The 18,695-nt window shown below is 45.6% G+C and overlaps 1 protein-coding gene across 1 annotated transcript; it reads right to left on the bottom strand.

The window, feature by feature from the left end:
- Positions 1-2,352: 2,352 nt before the first annotated feature.
- On the bottom strand, positions 2,353-2,720 carry LOC137307116 (histone H4). The gene has a single exon (XM_067976436.1). The coding sequence runs from the start codon at positions 2,718-2,720 to the stop codon at positions 2,409-2,411; it is 312 nt and encodes a 103-aa protein (XP_067832537.1). The 3' UTR covers positions 2,353-2,408.
- Between the last annotated feature and the right edge of the window lie 15,975 nt (positions 2,721-18,695).

Raw genomic sequence — 18,695 nt, 5'->3', positions numbered from 1 at the left:
AAGCGAATAGGAAGAGGTTCGGAAGAAGTCACCAAAACAATTCGGGAAGCAAACAGGAACCACGAAATCAAATTATCAAGGAATATAAAAATAAATAGTAAATTATTCCACTGACACAAAAATAACAAAAGGAAAATCAGAATATTTGAGTGCCACTAAGGGATTGATTCTGTCCCTGTATCAGTTACGAGTGTTAGTGAATGTAACACTAATGTTTTACACTGCTTCTGATTCTAGCGCTGATAGAGAGCAAGACACACTGCCTTTCGATCTATTAGTGCGAGTTGCATTGAAACAGCCTCTGCCACTATATCTGCAGGGGGAGAATAGACTGAAACGTTATATCATCCGAGTCTGATTCCTTACATCTAGCATGGGTTTTAGATCCCGTCCGATTGCAACTGTCCTTCAGTGCTGGACTCAAATGTCCAGTAAAGTGTTGGAGTGAGGCTTGAACTTTGAAACCCCTGACTCCGACATTCGAGTGTTTCCAACCGAGCCAAGCTGACACTGCATTGGAAATGAGAACTTGTATCTCTCGTGCTTTCCACGAGTCCCTCTCTGTACATATGTCCCAGTAAGATTGACACTGGGGGTGTATGTACCTCATTTTAAAGAGTGGGGTCGGAATCTGAACTTTCTGCAGCTGTTTGCCAGAACTTTCTCTGTCCGAATGAGGCACTGGTGGTGATGAGAGTCAGTCTGATGGAATTCACCTCCCTCCAGTCCTGCGTGTGTGTGAAAATGAAACTGTCTCCGTTTCAAATTCCTCATGTTGGTCAGTCTGGAATTGGCACTCCTCTCTGGTGCTGAATCTTCGTCCAAAATGAACAGCAGCTGTTTCTGCCACAAAACGTCGATCGGCTCTGTTCCCATCTCTCTGCTGTTATGATGGGCCAACAGATTGTCAGGCCTTGCGTCTGACATCCGCTCCCTCCCCTTTATGAATTTCCCGTTTAATCAAATTTCTGTGAACTGCACGGCCCTGCGATTTCAACCCCAGAGATCACAGCTCTTTCCTTTGCTGATTTGATGGCTCTGAAAAGAGCCTTTGTTGCACTTGGTGCTGAAGGCGGGTCGGGTTTAAGCGCGCTCCCCGCGGATGCGGCGGGCCAGCTGGATGTCTTTGGGCATGATGGTGACTCGCTTGGCGTGGATAGCGCACAGGTTGGTGTCCTCAAACAGCCCCACCAGGTAAGCCTCGCTGGCCTCCTGCAGGGCCATGACGGCCGAGCTCTGGAAGCGCAGGTCTGTCTTGAAGTCCTGAGCGATCTCTCGCACAAGGCGCTGGAAGGGCAGTTTGCGGATGAGCAGCTCGGTGGATTTCTGGTAGCGGCGGATCTCCCTCAGAGCCACAGTGCCGGGTCTGTAGCGATGAGGCTTCTTCACTCCGCCTGTGGCTGGAGCGCTCTTCCGGGCCGCTTTGGTCGCCAACTGTTTGCGAGGAGCTTTCCCGCCGGTCGATTTACGCGCTGTCTGTTTGGTCCTGGCCATTTTCTGAACAGATCTCAACACAACCTGAGACACAGAAACTGTTAATGGCGAGCCGGCTCTGGGGCTGCATTTTAAAGTGTCCGTGAGGAACCGCCCCGGGACTGTGATTGGCTGTATTCCGACCCCAATTCAGGGAGGGACCGCCCCTGGCCTGTGATTGGCAGATTTGAACCGAGCTCTGACAGTCAGAACGAAACGGCGGGAGGTCTTGGGCCCCAATTGGCTGAGCTGAAATTAATCATCAATTTGAAAAAGCCCGCCAATTTCAGAGCATCAAATAACAGTTTGAAGAAAATCTCATTTCCCTCCAGCAATTTAAGAATCTCTCTCTTTATAATCTCCATTATTTCCTACTCGTCAGCACAAATCTCAGGCTGATTCACATTCCGGTTCATTCTCTGACCTGTCTGTGAACGGGCGGGAATAAAGTCCCGGTCATTGATTTCCGTGGGAAGCGGGACAAAGTCCAGCTTCGATTTCAAAAATCCCGCCAGTTCCGGCCCGGTGAACGGCTCCTCAAACAGAAACTTCACATCGAACTAATAATTGAATGAGGGCAAGAAATAAACACCGAGCAGAGAGGACACAGCGGGAGAGGGAGTGAGGAGGGATTTTACTCTGAGGGAAGAATGTAATGTCTGTGGAAAGACTCTGCATCCCCGCCTGTTCATTTATACCGTGAAACCGGGAATTCCGCTCCTTCTCTCGCGATGGCCGTGAACCCCGGCCATTTTTCTGATCTCCCTGTAACGAGTGCTGGAGAAATCTCCCCATATTAATAGAATATCGGAAACTACTTCCCCACCCCGAGATCGTCCCACTCCCCCTTCCCAGGTCACTGCTCTCTCTGTGAGGCGGTGGGTGGCTCTTAGAAGAGCCTTTGTTTTGTGTTTGGTTGGAAAGGGTCGAGTCGTTCAGCCGCCGAATCCATAGAGGGTGCGGCCCTGCCGTTTCAGAGCGTACACCACATCCATGGCCGTGACCGTCTTGCGCTTGGCGTGTTCAGTGTAAGTGACCGCGTCCCTGATCACATTCTCCAAGAAAACCTTCAGTACCCCACGGGTTTCCTCGTAGATCAGACCCGAGATCCGCTTGACACCGCCACGGCGAGCCAGGCGGCGGATGGCTGGTTTGGTGATACCCTGGATGTTATCACGAAGAACTTTTCGGTGCCGCTTGGCGCCACCTTTGCCGAGTCCTTTGCCTCCTTTACCTCTGCCAGACATGATAATTCTTCAATGAAATGAACAATGAACTTCTGCTGGTTCCCTTTTTTATGCAGCTTGCCCCGACCTGACTGAAACAGGCACAGAGTGAAAGTGGGAGGGGAGGAGACAGAGTGAGATATTAAACAGGGAGGGGAGGAGACAGAGTGAGATTAAACAGGGAGGGGAGGAGACAGAGTGAGATATTAAACAGGGAGGGGAGGAGACAGAGTGAGATATTAAACAGGGAGGGGCGAGAGAATCAGAGTGATGGACAGGGCGGAGAGCGGTCTCTGATCTTCCAGCTCCAACTCCAGCTTTCTCCACCCGCCAATTTTAAACCGTTCATCGATAATAGAACCGAATCACAGCGCTCCGCACAAACCCTTAGAAACTCGGGCTTCATATTCAAGGATTTACAGAAACCCGGAGCTTTTAAATAAGCCCCGTTACAATTATCAGTCAGTAATATTCCTGCCTAAATACAGTCCCTTCTATAACTGGTCAACCCGCCGGCTTCCATTTCAGTCCCAGACCCGATTCTATCTCCCACACATTCCCTCCCAGACGGGTTCAGCAGTTCACAAACACATTATTCCAGTTGATTTGGAGAATCTCATGTGTTGGGGTTTGAATTGTGATAGCGGCGGATCTCCGCCAGTTTTCCCCTGTCACGAACCCTGGCCCTGAATCTGTGAGAAAAAGAATGAACTGGGACTGGAGGTGAACACGCACCCAGTTACAGTGAGACCCGGCCCGGGTATCCCATTCTCTCTATTTTATATCAGACAGTGGGAGTGGGGCGGGGGTAGGGAATGTCAGCGAGTCACCAGGACCCTGTGTTTATTGTAAATGAGTTCTATCTGAAATCTGAGCCCGGCCCCGGGACAGGAATCATCTGATTCCGGGATCAGCTCTTTTCTGAGAGACGTGGGTGGCTCTGAGAAGAGCCGTTGGGTTCAGATGTTCACAAGTTGCAATTGATTTTTTACTTCTTTTTGCCTGCTGCTTTCTTCGGTTTGGGCTTGGCGCTCGGTTTTTGTACCTTCTTCGCCTTCGCCTTCACTGGCTTGGGGGTCTTGGGCTTCTTCACAGCCGCTTTCTTCTTAATTGGTGATTTCGCCGCCTTCTTTGTGGTCGATTTCTTGACCGCTGGTTTCTTGGCCGTTAATTTCCTGGCCGCTGGTTTCTTGGCCGCTGGTTTCTTGGCCGCTGGTTTCTTTCCGGGAGATTTCTTGGTTCCTTGTTTCTTCACCTTCTTTCCCACTTTTTCCTGGGCTTCCTTCTTAGCGACTCTGAAGGAGCCCGAGGCGCCCGTGCCCTTGATCTGCACCAGGGAGCCTTTTTCCACATTTCTCTTGATACTTAATTTGATCTGGGTCCGGTGCTTCTCCACATCCAGGCCTTTGGTGGCCAGAACCTTCTTTATCGCGGCCAGGGATATCCCCTTGCGATCCTTGCAATCCGCCACAATCTTGAGGATCTGTTCGCCCAATTTGGGACCGGCTGTCTTGGGTCGGTGAACCGCCTTCTTCTTCTTCGGAGCATTGGTTTGAGCGGCGTGGGGAGGTGCCGTTTCGGCGGCTGCAGTATCTGTCATGTCCGGGACTCTGAAGAAAATCTCTCTGACAGTCAGAGCTGGGTCAGAAATGAAACGAGAGGCGGCGGCACAGAGCAACTTAAAGGCCGTGAGCGGACGGGGCGGAGACACCCTGCTGTCAGCTCTCGGCACCTCCAGCCTCTCTGTGTTTCTCTCTCCTCTTAAACTACCCGATTCCAATTATAATCGGGCACTCCAGAGTCCCAGACTAGCCCCTTCCCATCTCCAACACCGGAATGTTTGCTGTCGAAAAACTTTCACCGGAATTAAAAGCACCAGTTTCGATTTAAACCCGTTTCATTGCTGCACTGATCGCGCTCTCTCACCCGATCGCTGACATGATTTCTGTTTTTCGGCTGAAATCTTGAATTGAACAAAAACCGTACCTTAAATTTTCACTTCGGGTCTCGGCAGGGGAGGAGGGCGATCCTTTGACAGGGATTTTTTTAAATTTTACTCAAATGGGACTCGGACATCCGGCGATGAGACCGGCCACACAAACACAGTGACATTAATCTAACCCGCCCGCCCATTTCACACACTCTCTCTGACACAATGTTCACATCTGTACATTCACAGGACAAACTGTTCGCCAGATTGACAATTCCCGGGACAGGCTTTCCTCCCCGCTCGGCCTGTGCTGCGGATTCTCGGGTGTTGGTTGTAGTTTCCCAGCTCAGTAACTGTTAAACACTCTGAGGCCGGCGCTCCTCACAGTCTCTGGTCTCCAGATTCAGGGACAGGAGCCAATCACAGCTCTGGCTGTGATAATCCATATCTGCTTTTACATTATTGTATTGTTCGCACACAGAAATATGTTCGGTTAAGTTGAAAATTCAAATTATCCGCTCTGGGCTCCTCCAGTCTCTCTGTGTTTCCTTCTCCTGCTAAACTGACTGACAGGCAATAGTAACTGGCGTCCGATCCATCCCATTCTCAACACCCAGAGACGGCGAGTTACTGAATAAATTCAACACTCACAGACAGTCCGGAGTCAGACTGTTACAGGCTGTTTCTCGCCACCTTTACTTTTCGGCGGATAAATGCACCGTCAGACCGGCTCATATACAGTAGAAGGGAGAGTAATCGTCTCACCAACAGCACACAGACACAGAATCAGTCTTTCACATTCCATCAGTGGGTCTATATTACGCTCAGTAACAGTGTCCCGCATTCATGTGCAGAACTAAAGAGAGAGAGAGAGAGAGACGGAGCGGCTGATCAACAGAGACACAGTCAGACAGACGCAGAATCAGTCTCACACTTCCCATCAATGTGTCCGTTTCACGCTCAGTAAACATTATCCCAGCTTGATGTGCAGCGCTCGAGAGAGAGATACAGACAGGCTCAGTATCAGTCTCACACTTCCCATCAGTGTGTCTGTATCATGCTCAATAACAGTATCGCACCTCCATATAAAGTACAAGAGAGACAGAGAAACTGAGCTGTAATGAGCGGTATTCACCCAGTAACAAATAGGGAACTATTCCATTCCAATTGCTGTTCCAAGGTTGAATAATTTTAATTGAAAATCACAAGCTTTCGGAGGCTTCCTCCTTCCTCAGGTGAATGTGGAAATTAAATCCTCGAACCTTTCGCATTTATAAATCACAGAACAATACCTGGTGATTGCAGAAAGTCTTTCCAACTGCCCGTTGCCAAGGCAATCAAAGTGTTCAGAAAGAGAGGTGTTACCTGCAGGGCCACCGAATATAGGGGATGGCCTCTTTGACATGGTTAGGGTGGAAGCTGGAAAAGTGGAGCATCGTGAGGTTGTCCGTGGGCTTGCGGTCGAGTGAGGTGCTGAGGTGCCCGTCTTTGATGGAGATTCGTGTTTGCAAGAAATAAACTGATTCTGATGAGTCGTCCAAGAAAGAAACTGATTCTGAGCACCTCACTCTCCCGCAAGACCACGGACAACCTCACGATGCTCCACTTTTCCAGTTTCCACCCTAACCACGTCAAAGAGGCCATCCCCTATGGACAGGCCCTGCGAATACACAGGGTCTGCTCAGACGAGGAGGAACGCGATGGACACCTACAGACGCTGAAAGACGCCCTAGTAAGAACGGGATATGACGCTCGACTCATCGATCGACAGTTCCGAAGGGCCACAGCGAAAAATCGCGCAGACCTCCTCAGAAGACTAACACGGGACGCAACCAACAGAGTACCCTTCGTCGTCCAGTACTTCCCCGGAGCGGAGAAACTACGTCATGTTCTCCGCAGCCTTCAACATGTCATCAATGATGACGAACACCTCGCTATGGCCATCCCCACACCTCCACTACTCGCCTTTAAACAGCCACCCAACCTCAAACAGACCATCGTTCGCAGCAAATTACCCAGCCTTCAGGAGAACAGCGTCCACGACGCCACACAACCCTGCCACGGTAACCTCTGCAAGACATGCCAGATCATCGACACAGATACCACCATCACACGAGAGGACACCACCCACCAGGTACATGGTTCATACTCCTGTGACTCGGCCAACGTTGTCTACCTCATACGTTGCAGGAAAGGATGCCCCAGAGCATGGTACATTGGCGAGACCATGCAGACGCTGCGACAACGGATGAACGGACACCGCGCAACAATCGCCAAACAGGAGGGTTCCCTCCCTGTCGGGGAACACTTCAGCAGTCATGGACATTCAGCCACCGACCTTCGGGTAAACATACTCCAAGGCGGCCTTCGAGACACAAGACAACGCAAAATCGTAGAGCAGAAATTAATAGCCAAGTTCCGCACCCATGAGGACGGCCTCAACCGGGATCTTGGGTTCATGTCACACTACACGTAACCCCACCAGCGAACAAATCTTATCTGTTTTTAATATAACGGGTCATTGACTGTCTTCGTTCTGTCTCTCTTTTTTTCCTTTTTTTTCTTTCTTTTTTTCCTTTTTTTTTGGGGGGTTGTATATTCAGTGGCCTTTTAGATGACACCTTTCTGTCTGCTCACTGTGATTGCCTTGGCAACGGGCAGTAATCACCAGGCTTTGTTATGTGAGCTTAAAATGCGAAGGATTCGAAATTGTCACTTCCACACCGCCTGAGGAAGGGGAAAGCCCCCGAAAGCTTGTGGGATTAAAAATAAAATCGTTGGACTATAACTTGGTGTTGTAAAATTGTTTACAAATCTCACAATCGGGCAACATTAGCTCCGAATTAAATACCAGATAGAAATCACACATGGTACCCGATTCAAAAGTGCAGAATAAACCCCAATAATGGACCTCGAGATTCCAATTGAATACTAGCCCAGAACTCACACGTGTGAGTTTAATAGATGCAGTATCGATTTGAATAGTGTATCATGAGATACAAAATCCAGGCAAGTCTAAAACACATGTACAGTATCAGATTGAGAAACAAATTAGAAACCAGTTTATAATACACTCATTGTATGAGATGTAAAGATAGAGTATCAATTCTATTAGTGCAGACTGAGATATACATTACATACCAGTCCAAAAATCTCATATAATATTCGATTGAAAGACACAGTATCGATTACAATAGTACAGACTGAGCTGCACATTATATATCAATTCAAAAATCACCATATCAGTTTGAAATATATATTATCATTCACAATATTACACAGAAATATAGATTTAATAGTGGTCCAAAAAGCACACAAATGATTTGATTAGGATTTGGTGCTGGATGATTTTAAAGTTTATCAATATTTACCAATTAAATAATGATAAATACTATTTAAACATGAAGCTATTAAAGCTACAGTATTGTATGTCATGAGATAATCTGAGAGAACAATTATAGACAGATACAGAATGAATCTCACACTCATGTATGGTACCAGAGTTGACAGATACAGAATGAGTCCCACACTCTCATAATGTACCAGATACTGGCAGATAAAGTATGAATCCCACACTCACACACAGTACCAGAGACTGAGAGATGCAGACTGAATCCCACACTCACACACAGTACCAGAGACTGAGAGATACAGACTGAATCCCACACTCACACACAGTACCAGAGAATGTATCGACAGAATGAATCTCACAATCATATAGAGTACCAGATTACTGATTCAATCCCACACTAACATACATGATGAGAAACTGCATATATAAAGTGAATTCAACATCCACATACAGTACTGGAAACTGACAGACACAGAATGAATCCCACACAGTGTCACGGAGTGAGAGATACAAAATGAATCTCACAGTCACCTACATTACTGCTGGCTGAGTTACAAATTACGTAGCAGTCCAAAAAATCTCAGTGTCAGATTGAAAGATACAGTATCAATTCCATTAGTGCAGATTGAGCTACATATTATAAACCACTACAAAAAATATCTGATGCAGATTGAGACTGAAATATACAGTGTTCCATTCATGCAGACTGAGCTCCACATTATATACAAGTTCAAAAATGTCACCATATCAGTTTGGAAGATAAACTAAATCACAGTTGTGTTCACATCGATGCAGATTTAATAGTCGCCCAAAAAGTGCACTCATTCTCTGATTATAACCTACAGCATCACATGTTAAAGTGTATGATTATCTACCAGTTAAATACTGGGAAAAATTATTGATACATTTAGGTATTAAAGATACAGTTTTGAACGCCATACTCTAAACTGAGATACAAATTAGATACAGATAAAGAATGAATCTCATACTCAGATCCAGTGCCAGAGACTGACAAATAGAATGAATCTCACACTCACACAATGTACCAGTGATTGATAGATACAGAACAAATCCCGCACTCTCATACAGTAGCACAGACTGACAGATACAGAATTTATATCACTCATATACAGTATCAGAGATTGATGGAAATGGAATGAATGTCTCAATCACATACAGCATCAGAGACTGACAGATATGGAATGAATCCCAAATTCACACACAGTGTCAGAGACTGACAGGAACAGAATAAATCACAAAGTACCACAGTCAGACAGAGACAGAATGAATCTCACTCACATGCAGTACCAGGGACTGACAGAAAAAGAATGAATCCCACACTCACACACAGTAGCACAGGTTGACATATACAGAATGAATCACAAAGTACCACAGTCAGACAGATACAGAATGAATCTCACAGTCACATTATTGCAGACTGAGTTACACATAAATCAGTCCAAAAATCTTATTGTGTCATATTGGTAGATAATGTTTCAATTTGATTAGTGCAGACTGAGCCAAACAATACATAGCAGTCGAACAATTTCATACCATATCAGACTCAAAGATACAACATCAATTCCATTAGCATGCACTGAGCTACATGTTACACACCAGTCCAAAAATCTCATACAGTATCAGACTGAGATACAGAATTAATTCCATTATTATAGACTGAGCTACACATTATATACCAGTCCAATAATTTCACCGTGAACGGATTGAAAGGTACATTATCATTCACACGAGAGTTCAGAGATTAAGATGTAATACTACTCTGAAACTCACACACATTGTTTGATTTAAGAAAATCCAAAAGTGTATCCATATTAACAAATTAAATACTCGACGAAGAACTGTATATACTTTGAAGTGGAAAAGATACAGTTTCAAATAAGATACTGTAAACTGAAATAAGAATCCAGACTGAATGCAGACTTGCACATTATCTCAGAGACTGAATTACTGAATGAATCCCTCACTGAGATAAAGTAGCAGAGAATGGCAGATACTGAATGTATCCCCCCCACACACAGACAGTGCCGGAGACTGACAGATACAGAATAAAACCCCCACACATGTACAGTACCAGAGAATGACAGGCACAGAATAAATCCCAAATCCAGATACCGTACCAGAGACTGACAGGTACAGAATAAATCCCACACTTGCATACCATATCAGAGACTGACAAATGCAGAATGAACCCGAATCTCAGGTACAGTATCAGAGACTGACAGATACAGAATAAACCTCACACTCATGTACAGTACCAGAGACAGACAGATACAGAATGAATCCCACATGCACACACAGTATCAGAGACTGACAGATACAGAATAAGCCCCACACTTGCATACTGAACCCAAGATTGACAGATCTGGAGTAAAACCCACACTCATATACTGGATTAGAGACTGACAGATACAGAATAAACCCCACACTCATATACAGTACCAGAGACAGACAGATACAGAATAAATCCCACGCTCATTTGTAGTACCAGAGACTGACAGGCACAGAATGTATCCCACACTCACGTACAGTACCAGAGACAGACAGGTACAGAATAATTCCCGCACTCCAATACATCACCAGAGACAGACAGGTACAGAATAAACCCCACATTCATGCACAGTAACAGAGACTGACAATTATAGAGTTAATTCCACACTTGTTAACAGTACCAGAGACAGACAGATACAGAATAAGCCCCACTCTCATACACAGTACCAGGGACTGACAGAATACAGAATAAATCCCACTGTCATACACAGTACCGGGGACTGACAGAATACAGAATAAACCCCACTCTCATACACAGTACCAGGGACTGACAGAATACAGAATAAACCCCACTGTCATACACAGTACCGGGGACTGACAGAATACAGAATAAAGCCCACTCTCATACACAATACCAGAGACTGACCTCGACTGGATATAATCGGGAACTGTATACGAGCGGAACAAATTCACATTCTCTGACGTGGTTGCAGAAACAGGACAATGTGCAATGTGAGGAAAGTCTCTGTCTGTAACTTCTACTCTCGTATTTTTGCACATTTTGATAGTGGAAAATGAGGACAATTTATTCATAATAAAGTTTTGTTTCACTCATTCAATAGTTGTGAATTTGCCCCATTATATTTCACTGTACATTGCGCAGTATTTCTCTCTGATTTCTCAGGTCGATTTACATTACTCCTCTACCCCTTTCAGACTCTTTTTGCCAAGCAGTATGTGGCCAACTTGTTCCCCTGGCAAAATGCACCAGCTCACACCTTTCTATATTGAAATTCAGTGGTCATTTGCACAGCCGTTCTGCAAACTTATTTTTTGCATTCTTCCTCAGTATTGACTATAACCCCCTAAATCAATTATAAGAATTTAACACAGCATTACATCCAATGTTTGGTCTAACGAAATGTACTTGCAGCTCGTCTCCGTTCCCAGTTTTTCTAAATCCCACTCGTGCAATATAATGTGAAGAATTAGTTTCTGTTCTGTCCCTCTCTCATCTGCAAACTTCACTGTCCCGGGGTTTGGGGACATCTACTGGCCGGAAGCAGAACTGCAACAGTTCGGAACAAATTGCTGAAACCGGACAATGTGCAGTGTGAGCGTGTTTGTGATTGGTGGCAGTTATTAAATCAGATTGGATATCTGAAGAAATTAATCAGTGAAAGGAACAGGTTTGTCTTTGGGGATGTCTTACTGCTGTTATACAGGGCCTTGGTGAGACCACATCTGGAGTATTGTGTGCAGTTCTGGTCTCCTTATCTGAGGAAGGATGTCCTTGCCATGGAGGGAGTGCAACGAAGGTTTACCAGACTGATTCCTGGGATGGCAGAACTGACGTATGAGGAGAGATTGGGTCGACTCGGCCAGTATTCACGAGAGTTAAAAGAATGAGAGGTGATCTCTTCAAAACATATCAAATTGTAACAGGTCGAGACAGACTAGATGCAGGGAGGATGTTCCCGATGGCTGGAGAGTCCAGAACCAGGGGTCACAGTCTCAGGATACGGGGTATGCAATTTAGAACCGAGATGAGGAGAAAATTCTTCACTCAGAGAGTGGTGAACCTGTGGAATTCTCTACCACAGAAGGCAGTGGAGGCCAAGTCATTAGATGTATTCAAGAAGGAGATAGATATATTTCTTAATGCTGAAGGGACCAAGTGATATCAGAGCCAGACCTTTCAGGAGCGAGATTAGAAAACATTTCTCCACACAAAGGGTGGTAGAAGTTTGGAACTCTCTTCCGCAAACAGCAATTGATACTAGCTCAATTGCTAAATTTAAATCTGAGACAGATAGCTTTTTGGCAACCAAAGGTATTGAGGGATATGGGCCAAAGTCGGGTACATGGAGTTAGATCACAGATCAGCCATGATCTTATCAAATGGCAGAGCAGGCAGGAGGGGCTGAATGGCCGACTCTTGTTCCTATGTTCTTATATGGGGTATAAGCGGGAACAGGGCACTGAATTAGACGATCAGCCATGATCATTTTGAATGGCGGAGCAGGCCCGACGGTCGGAATGGCCACTCTTACTCCGATTTTCCATGTTTCGATGTAAGGTGGCTTCACTCCCATCCGTCAAATCACAATCATTGCCTTCACCCATCCCTCATTAGCATAGGGCTGTGTGGCTGCCTATTTAATCCGAGCTCGGAGCGGATTTGGGTCATTTCTGGTTCAGAAATTCAATTTGAAAATGCCTGAGGACAAGAAAAAAGCTCCCAAGAAGGGCGCCAAGAAATCCTTCAGTAAAGCACCAGCCAACAGCGGCAAGAAGTCGCAACTGACACAGGAACAGAATAATTCCCTCGCTCACATCCAATAACAGACAAATGTCATTCACTGATTCAGTAATCGCTGTCACAATAATCAACACATCAGTCAGCTTCTGCTATACAAATCTGGGTAAAATAATACAGAGCGAACAAGTAATATTGAATATGAATGTAAAAGGTGTGATCAGTAAGTTCGCTGATGATACAAAAATTGGTAGGGTGGTAAATAGCGAGGAGGATAGCCTCAGTCTGCAGGACGATATAGATGGGTTGGTCAGATGGGCGGAACAGTGGCAAATGGAATTTAACCCGGAAAAGTGTGAGGTGATGCACTTTGGAGGGATGAACAAGGCAAGGGAATACACAATGAATGGGAGGACCCGAGGCAAGACAGAGGGTCAGAGGGATCTTGGTGTGCAAGTTCACAGATCCCTGAAGGCGGCGGAACAGGTAGATAAGGTGGTAAAGAAGGCATATGGGATACTTGCATTTATTAGCCGAGGCAGAGAATATAAGAGCAAGGAGGTTATGATGGAGCTGTATAAAACACTGGTTAGGCCACAGCTGGAGTACTGTGTGCAGTTCTGGTCGCCACACTACAGGAAGGATGTGATCGCTTTGGAGAGGGTGCAGAGGAGATTCACCAGGATGTTACCAGGGCTGGAGCGCTTCAGCTATGATGAGAGACTGGGAAGATTGGATTTGTTTTCCTTGGAGCAGAGGAGGCTGAGGGGGGACATGATTGAGGTGTACAAAATTATGAGGGGCACAGATAGGATGGATACTAAGGAGCTTTTTCCCTTCGTTGAGGGTTCTATAACAAGGGGGCATAGATTCAAGGTAAAAGGCGGGAGGTTTAGAGGGGATTTGAGATAGAACTTTTTTACCCAGAGGGTGGTTGGAGTCTGGAACTCACTGCCTGAGAGGGTTGTGGAGGCAGGAACCCTCACAACATTCAAGAAGCATTTGGATGAGCACTTGAAATGCCATAGCATACAAGGCTACGGACCAAATGCTGGAATATGGGATTAGATAAAACAGGGCTTGATGGCCGGCGCGGACACGATGGGCCGAAGGGCCTCTATCCGTGCTGTATAACTCGATGAACTCTAAGTGTTGTCGGAGGATGAGACTGTAAATAATATTGGGTGGAACACAACAGAATGCCTCTTGATGCCGATGATCAAATGTCCCTGGTATTTCTGTATCCCACCCGCCCAGTTTAATGACAATTTTGATATTTTGTCTCATTCACCACACAAACTGCAAATATCAATCTATTGGAGGTTGGCGACATCTGCTGTCCGGAAGCGAGTACTTCAACAGACCGATCTGGATCATTTGCAATTAACAAGTTATTGTTAGTTCCAGAATCGGAATCAAGTCCTTATTAAATTGATTCCTGACTCTCTTCAGTCAGTAACCAGCCCTTTCATAGATACAGTGGGTGGCTCTGAAAAGAGCCTTTGGGTTATCAGATTAAATCTTGGCCGCTTTACTTGCTCTTAGTGCTCACATTGCTGGTTTTCTTCGGCAGCAGCACGGCCTGGATATTAGGCAGCACCCCGCCCTGAGCGATGGTCACCCGTCCCAGGAGCTTGTTGAGCTCCTCGTCGTTGCGGATGGCGAGTTGCAGGTGTCTGGGGATGACGCGGGTTTTCTTGTTGTCCCGGGCCGCGTTGCCGGCCAGCTCGAGGATTTCAGCCGTCAGATACTCGAGCACAGCGGCCAGATAGACTGGGGCTCCGGCACCCACAGGTGCCTGTGAACACGGCCCACAGGGAACTGGAGTCCGGCCCGGGATGAGCGAGACTTGACCTTGGCCCGAGCTTTACCTCCAGTTTTTCCTCTTCCAGACATGTTCACAATCTCACAAACACTTTCACAAAGAATGAATGATGTGGAGATGCCGGTGATGGACTGGGGTTGACAATTGTAAACAATTTTACAACACCAAGTTATAGTCCAGCAATTTTATTTTAAATTCACAAGCTTTCGGAGGCTTCCTCCTTCGTCAGGTGAACGATGTGAAAATGAAATCCTCGAAATGAAATCGCATTTATAATTCACAGAACACCGCTTGGTGATTACAGACAGTTTTTTCAACTGCCCGTTGCCAAGGCAATCAGTGTGCAGACAGACAGGTGTTACCAGCCAGGTCTCAGAATATACAAATCACCAAAAAATACAACAAACAAAAAAAAACAGAGATAGAGAGGGAGAAACATAGAAAAGACAGCAACTGACCCGTTGGAGGAGATGCCGGTGTCGGGGTGAACCTGCTTCATCACTTTGTAGATGTAGATGGAGTAACTCTCCTTCCTCGACTTTCTCCGCTTCTTGCCGCCCTTGCCCGGTGCTTTACTCAAGGTTTTCTTGGCGCCCTTCTTGGGAGCTGCTTTCTTGTCCTCAGGCATTTTCAAACTCAATTTCAGACCCAGAAATGACCCAAATCCGCTCCGAGCTCGGATTAAATCGGCAGCCCCACAGCCCTATGGTAATGAGGGATGGGTGAAGGCAATGATTGTGATTGGGTCATTGGGAGTGAGGCAACGTCACCTTTTCTTTTCACTCTCTGATTGGCTATCTGAAGAAACCAATCAGATTTAGTATCCGCCACCAATCACAAACACGCTCACACTGCACATTGTCCGGTTTCAGCAATTTGTTCCGAACTGTTGCAGTTCTGTTTCCGGCCAGTAGATGTCCCCAAACCCCGGGACATTTTTAAATTATTTTTTTAAACCAAAAACCAAGTGTCAAATTAAAATTTTATTTCCCTCGTCCAGGATACACTCCAGCTCCTGCGGTGCCCACCGGTGGCGGAAAGCCTCAAGCGTACCGGCAGACACCGCGTGCTCCATCTCCAGGGCCACCCGGGCACGGAGCATTCCGCGGAAGAGAGGCAGACAGGCCGAGCGACCGCCCCCACGGGCCCCGAGCAACCTGGACCTGTGGATGGCCACCTTGGACAGGCCCAGGAGCAGGCCCACGAGGACGTCCACCGACCTGCCCGCCCCCCTCCTCACCGGGCGGCCAAAGATCTGGAGAGTGGGACTGAAGTGCAGCCAGAACTTCAGGAGCAGCCCCTCCAAATAATCAAACAGGGGCTGCAGTCTCCCACACCCGGTGAACAAGTGAAACACGGACTCCTCCAGGCCGCAGAAATTGCAGGCGGCCTGGGTGTCCGTGAAATGGCGTAAACGCCTATTGGACGCGACTGCTCCGTGCAACACCCTCCACCCCAGATCCCCGATGTAACACGGGAGGATCCCTGAGTACAGAGCCCTCCACTGGGGACCCCCGCCTCCGCCGGACGGCAGGATGGTACGCCAGGGCGTGTCCGGGCGAGAGACGAGGGCGAGGAATTGGAGAGTGTGCTGGAGCAGCCCGAACCCCGGGACATTGAAGTTTGAAGATGAGAGAGGGAGAGAACAGAAACTAATTCTTCACATTATATTGCACGAGTGGGATTTAGAAAAACTGGGAATGAAGACGAGCTGCAAGTACATTTTGTAAGACGAAACCTTCGTTGTAATGGTGTGTTAAATTCTTGCAATTAATTTAGGGGGTATTGTCGATACCGAGGAAGATTGCAACAAAATACAAGACGACTTTAATCAGCTTGCTGAAAGGCGGTGTAAATGGCCATTGAATTTCCATGTAGAAAGGTGTGAGGTGGTGCATTTTGCTTGGGGGAATAAGGAGGCCACATACTGCTTGGAAAATAAGAGTCTAAATGGGGTAAAAGAGCAAAGGGATTTCGGGGTACAGATTGACAAATCATTAAAAGTAGCAGCACAGGATGATATGGACATAAAAAAGCAAACACAGCACTGGGGTTTATTTCCAGAGGAATAGAATTGAAAAGCAAATAAGTTATGTTGAACTGTAATTTAAACTGTCAAACCTTTGGCCAAACTGTTAAACCTTCCCTTTCTGAAATCCGTGCTGACTATTCTTTATTATATTTTCGGTTTCTAGATGTTTTTCTATTGCATCATTGAGTAAAAGATTCCATGATCAATCCTACCACCGACCTTTAGTTAACTGGTCCATAGTTCCCTGGACTTGTTCTATCTCCTGTATTAAAATATAAGAATCACATTAGCTGTCATCCAGTCCTCTGTCACTATTCCTTCTTGTGATGATTTTTCCTACACATGTAACATTGCCTCTGCGATCTCTTCCTTTGCTTCATTTAATATGTGCGGGTGCAATCCATCTGGACCGGGAGTTTAACCGCCCTTTCGAACTTAAATGTCTTTATATCTTTATTGATCTCTTCCTCTAATATCATATTCACCCTGTTAATCTCTCAGGTAAATACTGAGGCAAAGTAATAATTCAATATTGCTGTCATTTCGCTGACGTTATCTGTGAGTTTATCTTGTGCATCACTCAAGCAATTCTGATTTTCCTTTTGTTATTTTTGTATCTGTGGAATAATTTACTATTTATTTTTATATTCCTTGATAATTTGATTTCCTGGTTCCTGTTTGCTTCCCTAATTGTTTTGGTGACTTCTTCCGAACCTCTTCCTATTCGCTTTTGCCATCCTCTTATTTAATATCTATGAATGAGAAATTCCACCAGCTTCTTGTGTCTGTTCAGGGACTGATGTTTGGGAACTATTTATTGTCTATGATTAAAGTGCCAGAAACCCAAAGGGAGCAATTCAGTCCGAAACTCCACAGAAACACTCGACTTCTCCCTCCTGGTGAAATAAGGCACTATAATGGTGAGTACAGCTGCCTTCCAAGCAGTTAATTCCAACAGGTTTGAATCCCAGCACGCTGAATTCAAGAACACCAAGACTGGAACTGAATTTGATGATGTTCAGAGGGACAGTGTTTCCAAAACACAAACGTGTCTAATTTATATAAAAAATACTATTAAAATTCATTTATTTCCACCATAGTATTGAATTTAACTCTGTTCTTTGTATTATTATTTGTCCTGATCTGTACGGTGGATACGGGACACAATTGCTCGGATTCAGTGAAATTAATTGTTTTTCTGAAGTTTTTCCCTCTGCTGATTCCCGTTCCTTTTTTAAATTATGTCTGATTAACCTTTCTGATCGAGAGAAGGGTCATAGTCCTGAACCGTTAACCCGAGCTTCTCTTCTCCACAGATGCTGCCGGACCTGCTGAGTCTTTCCAACATTTTCGGTTTTAATTTTTTCTATATTTTATCCCTTTCACTTTTGACGGTCGCCGTTGAAACTTTGCGCTCAGTTTTTATTTGTGTTTCAGTTTGGTTTATTTGAATTAATATAAATCGTGTCCTGAGAAATCAGACAGAAATATTGCGCAAAGTAGAGCGAAATATAATGGGGCAACTTTCGAATGAGCAAAACAAAAACTTTATTATGAATCAATTGTCTCATTTTTCACTGACAAAATATGAAAAAATATGAGAGTAGAAGTTACAGAGAGAAACTATTTCCTCACATTGCACATTGTCCTGAATCTGTAACAACGACAGATGATGTGAATTTATTCCACTCTGTTACAGTTCTCACTTATGGCCAGTAGGTGTCAGATTGTATGTGAGTGTGAGATTAATTCTCTGTCTGTCAGTTTGTGGTACTGTGTGTGAGTGTGAGATTCATTCTGTATCCGTCAGTCTCTGGTACTGTGTGTGAGTGTGGGATTAATTCTGTATCTGTCAGTCTCTGGTACTGTGTGTGTGTGGGATTCATTCTGTATCTGTCAGTCTCTGGTGCTGTGTGTGAGTGTGGGATTCATTCTGTATCTGTCAGTCTCTGGTACTGTGTGTGAGTGTGGGATTCATTCTGTATCTGTCAGTCTCTGGTACTGTGTGTGAGTGTGGGCTTCATTCTGTATCTGTCTGTCTCTGGTACTGTGTGTGAGTGTGGGATTCATTCTGTATCTGTCTGTCTCT

Source organism: Heptranchias perlo, chromosome X (assembly GCF_035084215.1).
Source record: "Heptranchias perlo isolate sHepPer1 chromosome X, sHepPer1.hap1, whole genome shotgun sequence".
NCBI classification, from domain to species: Eukaryota; Metazoa; Chordata; class Chondrichthyes; order Hexanchiformes; family Hexanchidae; genus Heptranchias; species Heptranchias perlo.
This window is presented reverse-complemented; position numbering and strand designations above follow the sequence as displayed.